The 8,978-nt window shown below is 41.1% G+C and overlaps 1 protein-coding gene and 1 pseudogene across 1 annotated transcript; one reads left to right on the top strand and one right to left on the bottom strand.

Moving 5' to 3' along the window:
• Positions 1-2,294: 2,294 nt before the first annotated feature.
• Positions 2,295-3,260, top strand: LOC148741635 (uncharacterized; annotated as a pseudogene).
• Positions 3,261-5,176: 1,916 nt separating this feature from the next.
• Positions 5,177-8,185, bottom strand: LOC111342095 (uncharacterized). Its single transcript, XM_022949140.2, has 6 exons — positions 8,118-8,185; positions 8,017-8,019; positions 6,635-6,833; positions 6,280-6,444; positions 5,900-6,112; positions 5,177-5,698 (listed from the first exon to the last, which is right to left on the bottom strand). The coding sequence occupies exons 1-6, from the start codon at positions 8,183-8,185 to the stop codon at positions 5,177-5,179; spliced, it is 1,170 nt and encodes a 389-aa protein (XP_022804875.2).
• Positions 8,186-8,978: the final 793 nt, after the last annotated feature.

Here is an 8,978-nt window from a genome sequence, read left to right as displayed (position 1 = left end):
CCATTGTGCACGCTGGTGAGGTCGGCAAGCAAATGCCTCGCGAAAATAGTTTTTTCTCGCGAGTGACTTCAGCACTTTTCATTAAAAAACGTGAAAAACTTCCGTAAAAAAGTTAAACTAGACATGGCAACAAGCGAACAAGCTGATAAAGATCTGCCTACTTTTTCTTTGAGAATGGATTTTTAACTCCCGAGAAAGAACCCAGAGAAGGGGAAAACAAAACAGTCAACGCCGGTTTCATCTCGTTTCGCAACTCTAACTTCATTTCCACGCAGTTTTTGACCAATCTGAGACAAGGTCATTGAAGCATAGCGAAATACTTTTCCGAAACAAAATAAGTAAAGAACGCATTGAAGCGTAGGAGAGGGAATATCTACCCTTTACACATAAACTGCAGCGTTGAAAATGTTATAAAACAATTGTTTCAAACGTCAGCTGTGCGTTCATCGAGATATGAAGCACTTGGGAAGCTAGAGTTGCTCGAGGCTACGCCTCGAGCAACTCTTACGCATCTTTCGTGCTCTCCAAACTTCCCGCGTGCTTCATATCTCGATGAACTCACGCTGACGTATGAACCAGTTGTTAAGTGAAAAGCGAAACGGAAAGCTCACTTTTTCTTTCTAAATTAAATAGACAGTGTAAATCTAGCTGCGAAAAGTTTACTTATCTATATCCAACGTTTAATTTTGCAGCTCGGTAGCCTGCATGTAAACACCCCAAGTAAAATTCATGATCTCCCAAGTTGTTGCGGCTCCCGGGTCATAGTTCACTCTGTTAACTGTGTCCAAGTTGTAAAGATCACCTTGACGTCTTCTTTTTTCGATGGGTTTTCATCGCTTTCGATGAAAGGCTATATAAGTTTTTCGATGGGTCTTAGTTTTCGAGGGGTCTTACTTTTCGAGAGGTTTTAGGTCTTAGGTCTTAGGTCTTAGTTTTCGAGACACCCCAGAAATTGCTCACCTGCTTGAATTGGGTGTCATTGAGCCTGCTGTACACACTCCAGATGAATACATTTCCACTATATTTGTCAGAAAAAAAAGAGAAAAGCGGTCAATAACGCATGATTTTGAATTTAAAGGGGCTTAACAAGCACATAGAGAAACACCATTTCAAAATGGATACTCTGTGGTCTGCTGTGCGACTCATGACTCCAAACTGTTTCATGGCATCAATCGAACTAAAAGATGCCTACTACTTAGTTCCCATTGCTAAGGTACATCGTAAGTATCTGAGATGTTACTGGAAGGGTTTTCTCTACCAGTGGCACATGTCTGCCAAATGGGCTTTCATCTGCACCAAGGTGTTTGGTGTTTTACTAAGTTGATGAAACCAGTGTACTCTACCTTAAGACAGAAAGGTCACTTGGGGTACATAGATGATTCGTACCTCCAGGGTAGAGATACAAATGAATGCCTGCTTAATATCTCTGATACGCAGACATTATTTTCTAGTTTGGGGTTTGTGATTAATGTGCAAAAATCATCTGTCACACCAGCTCAGCGAATTATATTTTTAGGTTTTGTCCTTGACTCTGTGTCAATGACAATTACCCTCACTGATGACAAAAAAGCTAAAGCAAAAGCTAACTGTACAGCAATGCAACACAAACATGAAACCCCTATCACTGAGCTAGCCCAATTAATTGGCACACTTGTCTCCAGCTTACCTGGGGTACAGTTTGGGAAACTTCATTATAGGAACCTAGAAATAGAGAAGAACTCAGCTCTCAGAGAGCATAAGGGTAACTTTGAGCCTCTCATATCCCTGTCCCCAAGTGCAAAAGAAGATCTTGCTTGGGGGATTGAAAATGTAGACACGGCCTTTAATCCAATATCACATAGAAATCCTGTCATTGAGATTATAACTGATGCGTCAAAAAAGGGCTGGGGTGCATGCCTTGATGGTCATACAACCCAAGGCTAGTGGTCTGGTACAGAAAGCCAATTGCACATAAATGAGTTAGAATTGAAGGCAATCCACTTTGCCTTGCAAGCTTTTGGTGAAAGGCTATATAATAAGCATGTCAAACTACTTTGTGACAACTCAACAGCTGTAACATATATTAATGCTATGGATGGAACAAAATCTCTAAGTTGCAATCAAGTGGCATATGACATATGGGATTGATGTGTAAATAACAACACCCGGTTAACAGCAGCTCACATAGTTGGAGTAGAAAATACTGAGGCTGACAAAGAGTCCTGGTTGTTTAATGATCGCACTGAATGGGCCTTAAAAAGGGAGATCTTTACACAAATAACCACCCATTGGGACATCCCATAAATTGATCTATTTGGCAGTCCATCCGGGATCAGGGGATTTCACAAGCAGCTGCAAAGCTCATCATGGCTTCATGGCGAAATGGAACAAAGAAAAAATACAGTACCTACATCAAGAAATGGCAAAACTTTTGTGCTCAGAGGCAAATCGATCACACTCAACCATCTGTAGTGCCTGTGCTTGATTTTCTCACTGTGCTATATCAACAAGGCCTTACACACAATGGCATCAACACTGCCAGAAGTGCTTAGTCTAGCTATGTTACTTTAGAGGAAGGGACTTGTGTAGGAAAACACCCATTAGTGTCCAGGCCGATGAAAGGCATATTTCAGGAAAAACCTCCAAGACCAAAGTACACGGAAATTTAGGATGTGTCTATTGTCCTGGAATATCTCCAGTCTCTATCCCCTGTGGACACATTTTTATTAAAGGAACTGACACTGAAACTCCTTGTGTTAATTTTATTGGTTTCTGGCCAAAGAGGTCAGACAGTACATATATTGAATATTGACCGCATGTTTTTTTCAAATAATTGCTACACCTTCCAGCTTGTGGGATACCTGAAGCAAAGCGGACCAGGAGTTAACAACCCACTTGTTAAACTTACAGCTTTTGAAGATAAAACGCTGTGGGTTTTATCTATGTTGAAAGAGTACTTAACAAGAACACAAAACTTAAGAGGCTCAGAACGCCAATTGTTTGTTGGCTATCAAAAACCTTTCAGGAAAGTTAGTAGAAATACTATAAGCCGGTGGGTGAAGACTGTTCTCACTGACTCTGGAATTGACACTTCCAGATTTAAATCACACAGCACACAGGCTGCCAGTACATCTGCAACCAACAATGCCTCAGTAAGTCTTGACGACATTCTGCACACGGCTGGGTGGTGCTCTGAATCAACATTTGCTAAGTATTACAAAAAACCTATTGTTAAAGAGAACACGTTTGCTGATAGGGTACTCAGCACTGTGAAGTAACACACGTGTAAAATAAAAGTTTAGCCATGACAATGTTTAATGTTCGTGTTGCTTAAAAATCTCATGTGATCTTATAGCACGAGAACGACGTGGAATAGTAAAATTAAACGAGACTTACCTGTAAGTTGAAGTTTGATTGAGATTCTACTGAGTTATAAAGTGCTGGGAGATTACATGCCCTCCCACCCACCCTAGTGTAGTGTGGTGCCTTGAACCACTCACATTAAGCTTTTAAAGACTGAGTTAGCGCATGCGCTTGCTATCTCATGTAATCTCCCAGCACTTTATAACTCGGTAGAATCTCAATCAAACTTCAACTTACAGGTAAGCCTCGTTTAACTTTACTATTCTCATGCAAGAGACAAATATGGTACAAGCCATCCCTCAGGTACATGTGTACCATTGAAAGTACCATCTATTCAGGGCTTAGTACAGTATTTCCCTGCAGACTATACACTCCAAATGACAATTATGAACTCAGAGGAGTGCAGATTAGTACATGTGAAATAAATGCAGTGAACAGTTTGAGAGAAGAACACAACTGCCCTTATAAACAATGCTCTGTCGTGGAGCTCTATGCAATGTTACTCAGCAGCAAAGTCTTGTAATTATTGGAATTCCAGAACCCTATGTTGCATAGCTGACCAAGCAAATGAATTCTATCATAACATGGGCATCAACAGGCTTCTAAAAAGGGCAGATTTATACACAAGTCTTGATATTTGTGGAGTTGAGATCTCAGTCCAACTTAATGCTCAAAGCTATGGGATGTTATCCAGTAGTTCGAACAATACAAAAAACAAATTGGGAAAACTTAATTTTCATCAACTGTAGTGGAAATACATTGTGGCTTGCAAGTTACTGAATTACTTGTATTTTTCAACAAACAGTCAGAGCAAAGTACATGTTTTCCTTATTGATCTATGAAGATACTTGTGAACCTGCAATACAACAAATAAAAATAAGTGGTATACCATCATTACTACGAGTTATTTCTAACATTGTTACAAAGAACTTAAAACAGATATTGTTCACTACGAAATGCAATTTTTTTCTTGTACATCTAACATGGACCTTCATCAAATAAAACACACTATGCAAAAGCAAAACGAAAATATAATTATGACAATTTGGTGCCCGCTCCAAAAAAGAAAAGACTGCAACAGGTAAGTTCTTTAAACAAAATCAAATTCAGAGTTAGAGAACAGCATGAGAGTGAGACAATCCCAACTATTAATGTCTGCATTAAATAACTCTTGGGCTGTTCAGCCTCAAGAGCTCCACAACAGCAGCTTCTCTGACACATTTTAGTATTACGCCAAAAATATGTGACAGTGTGTTGTTCTAGAATCGGTGTCTCTTGGGGGTGGAAAAATTTTTACGCCACGCCCACCAACTAGGACCTTGGTACCTCTTAATATTTCTTTTTAGAACCACTGCGCACCTTGAATGGTCAACAATCATAACAGCATGTGTTCCCGTAGCCCGACTTACGATCTAAGATCGTCTTGTTTTTAATTTGTTTTAGAGGGCCACGAGTTTATCAGTATTTTATACACGAAAAATAAATAAAGTTGATTACCTCTGGGGATCCCCCAGAGGATCACATTGTAAAATTCTCGGAACTCGATAGCGTGGCGCTTCGACGCACGTAAACTTGTGAGAGTTGTCTGAATGGTTTAAAGACAACTCGCCCCCCTGGACAATTAGCCCCAGACGATTAGCCCCCAGTCTTTGGACGATTAGCCCCCAGTATTTGGACGATTGCCCCCAGTCTTTGTACGATTAGCCCCCAGCCTTAGTTAATGTAAAGGAGAAGTTACGTTTTGACTTTTATGAGTTTGTGGCTCCTAAAGGAGGTATTTTTTTCGTGAATTGTTATCTTTATTAAAATGTACTTAATTTTTACTTAATTTAATTTACATGGGTTGCACGAGGTGAGCACAGGCCTCCGGAAGTTCTTTTGAGTTCCTTTGGCCGTCTTGATATTGAATCCAGAGGTCGAAGAGTCTTCTCAGGATTGTTCGGTAGGTTGACCGCTGATGTCTCTTCAGCTTTTTGTCTGAAACCAGACGGATCTGTATGTTGGCTAATGTAGCTTCCCGGTGAAGTACCTGGATCAGGATGTACAGGGGGAGCTGTGATCGTCCTTTGGCGCGCCGGTTAAGGCCATTGTGCCAACCCTCTAGGTCGTTATTCGTTCTGACCGCTTCCAGGAACACGCTCCAGGTCTGTGGCGGGAAGGTCTGACTGGTTATCCAGTTTTCATCTACGTAACTGCAGAATTCCTGCAAGGGTCTGACAGTTGCTTGCTGCTGGAGTCGACGGAATCTGCGTTCGATCTTGTCAGCAGGGAGGTACAATAAAGCCATCAGTTGCTTTATTAGCTGGTGGGTGCCACGGTCATTTCTGTAAGCATCCTGGAGTTCAAGCCCTTGTACCTATAGGAGAAAAGCGAAATTTAATATTTTGTTAGTTAGATGTTAAACTAGTTTCTTTTTGAACATTGCAAGAATTTCATTTCTATTTGCTTTATCTGTCGTCCTAGTGAACCCTTTAAACACTTCTAACTATAGCTTGAATAAAGTGAATCATTACCGATTTGTTTGACCAATCAAGGATTTAACAGTTTGAGATCCTACCTTTCTCCAGAGGGCTTGTGTCCAGTGGAATGAACACCCTTTAAGCTGACCGCATGGGAGGGTCTGGCGGAGTGCACTCCAAAGAGCTTTTTCGAAGTCTAGCTTTACCTTGGTGACTCTCGGGGGAGAAGGGAGGATGGATGTTACAGCATCGAGGACCGCTTTGTAATCTAGCCGTTTTTTGCCAGACATTATGACGAAAACCAAAGGCACCTGACATGGACATCAACAGAGACATAGTTTTTTTACTTGACAAAGACTTACCTAACACTTAGCTATGAGGGGTACGCCCATATACTTAAAAAGTACCCGGGCGTACCGTTATTTCACATGGACGCCAACAAAAGTAACATAATAAAACGAAAGATAAAATGTATCACCTGCTTCACGTGATCATCGTTCTTTACAAAGGCGTTTGGGGTCAGGAGCTGAGTAAACGGCTGGCGGCAAAGTGCAAAAGTTCCGTCTATGTACCACGTCTTAGACTGTTGGAGCAGTTCCAGCTGTTTATCAGAAGCAAATACCAGGTGACGGCGCCCTCGTATCTGAAACACACAATATGACATTTTGTTATTAATCGACTAGAAAATGCACAATTTTCCAAGTTTCGTTAAAGAAATTTGTAAGCGATTATAGAAACCAAGAAACCATTAATTGCTTGAAAGTTCTCTCTCTAAAACGAATGAAAACATTCCTGAACTCAGTTCAGGAATGTTATCACGGTCATATTCTTACCTTAACATCTTCACGGAAGAAGCCATCTGGGATATGCTCCATTTGTAAGTCGAAGTCTAAGTCCCTCGGGTCTTGTGGTCGTAACTGCTGGCGGGTGCCGTTAGCGGTTCTCTGCAGACTATCAACACAGGGAAGGCTGGTACAAGGAGCATCTGTCAGTTCTCTGAGGAGCAAGTCGTTGACAACCTCCGAGGCAGGTCTGAAGACGTCTTGTTTGGCTTCCTCCTTAATCAAGGACTTGATTTTGACAGCTACCATTCCACCGACTGGTGCAGCATGGTTGTGGAGGTTTCGGCCAAACTCAAACAAGTTGCCTGGTCTTTGTACAACGGTGGCTTTGCAGCGGTTTCCCTAAAAAATTAATTCCACTGATTAATTCTACTAACGATCTATCGCTAATAAACGCCCACTCTCAAATAAGTAAAATCTCAAGTATTTATCAATGGATTTCTAACTGCACCTTGTTTATGAGATCAAATTATTATGACAAAAAAAAAAAAAAAGAATTCTTACCGTTGGACGAACACTGCATTGCCAGTCGGTTGCTTCGATCAAGGCGCTGCCTCTTGACATTATAGCTGAACCCGCAGCTTTCAATAAGCTTTCGCTTTCCCCTCTCGCTGGCACTCTCCATAATCTGAAAAGTCAGTGGCTGGTCTACTTGCTCAACTGCTTGGGGTATTGGTCACTCGAGTGTGGATTCGTCAATTGTCGGCTGGATTGGAGGTTCATGCACTGTTGATCCTTCTATGCCGATGGCGGATTCTGAACTCGTCTCAATGGTCGCAGGCTCGGTAAGCTGGTCAAACGAGTCTGCTGGAGGGTTGAACTCTTCGGACTCAAGGATATCTTTTGACAGGATTGACATTGAACAATATTAGTCAGATTAGCCTCTGTCATGATGATTTTTAACCAGATTATCAACTATTACATTTAACTATAAAATTAGAGAAGTTTGATAACACAGTTACGAGTAAAAGTTGACGAAAAATTACCTTGATCGGTAGTTTCCTCTGGGTCAAAATCAGCGTGAAGATTGGCAGATGCTGAGATTTCACTTAAATTTTCACTTAGAGCGGTGCTTTCAGCCTGAGGAAAGTCACATGTTAAGAAGCACCAGTCGATAGAGGCACCGGTTTTAGCAGCGTTGCGGTAATCTGCCGGCAACGCACCCGTATGGCAGGTGCGGTGTTACCAACAGAGGCAGCCACCGCACTGGAGGCCCTCTTGACGAGGTCGAACTTGTTCTTTACAGGAGATACACATGGTAAGATAGATGGAAGACATCGTATTGAAGATCGCGATTTGTTGTTGCTGAATAAGCTAATACGAGTATCCAAAATTGAAGGACCCTTTTATTCACATCCCTAGGATCAAGAAACTGACTTCGAACGAAACACGGCATTTGATTGGAGGAGTCGTTAATTTAAGAAAACAATGAGCACTGAAATGGGATGAATGAAATGTCCCACGTCAAATTTACATAAGTTTGCAAATTGCGCGTGGGTTTGAAATAAACAATGAAATAACAATTACTAAAAGTTCGTGCATTTTGCGTGGCTTTGAAATAAACAATGAATAAAAGTTCACACCTTGCGCATGGGTTTGAAATAAGTAGACACCAATGAGTAAACGTTCGCACATTGTGTATGGGTTTTCAATAAACAAATAAATAATAATTAGTAAAAGTTCGCACAGTGCGCGTGGCGAGCTTGAAATAAACCCTCATTGACATTAACAAGTAGTCACCAATAACTTAAAGTTTCGAAGTTTCGTTCCTTGTTTCTTTCCTTTCCTATTTAAAAACGAAGGCGCGCTATAAAAGGAGAGGTGCCTTAGGTACCTCTGGACCATTTGTCAATCAACCGTCGTGTGATGTAGAACTCTAAGAGTCAAGTCAGCTTGAGTTATAACTAATCCAAAGCAGTGAACAGTGGGCGCATTCCTCAAAATTGTTTTATGTTTTCATCTCAATACAACAATTTTTGAGATTTGTATTTCCTTTTTCCAATATGTAAACAGAAGGAACACAGTTCACTTCTGTATAATATACTTTATATTTCGACACGCACGGTAGAGAAACGTTCGTAAGAAGCAAATAACAAGAACATTGTTTATTTCAAAATACATGATAGGGAAACGTTCGTAAAGTAAACAGCAAGAGCATAGTTTATTTGAAGGATGGTGGGTTGGGGGCTAATAGTCCAGAGACAGAGGGCTAATCGTCCAAAGACTGGGGGCTAATCGTCTGTACCGTTGCACTTATGTCCTCTTGTTGAAGATATGTCCTCTGACGTAATGTGATACAATGGCCAATCACATCCTGTGATTTGTAGAGCGACAC

Source organism: Stylophora pistillata, chromosome 1, assembly GCF_964205215.1.
Source record: "Stylophora pistillata chromosome 1, jaStyPist1.2, whole genome shotgun sequence".
In the NCBI taxonomy this organism is placed as follows: Eukaryota; Metazoa; Cnidaria; class Anthozoa; order Scleractinia; family Pocilloporidae; genus Stylophora; species Stylophora pistillata.
Note: the sequence above shows the minus strand (reverse complement) of the source record. Positions and strands in the feature narration are given on the sequence as shown.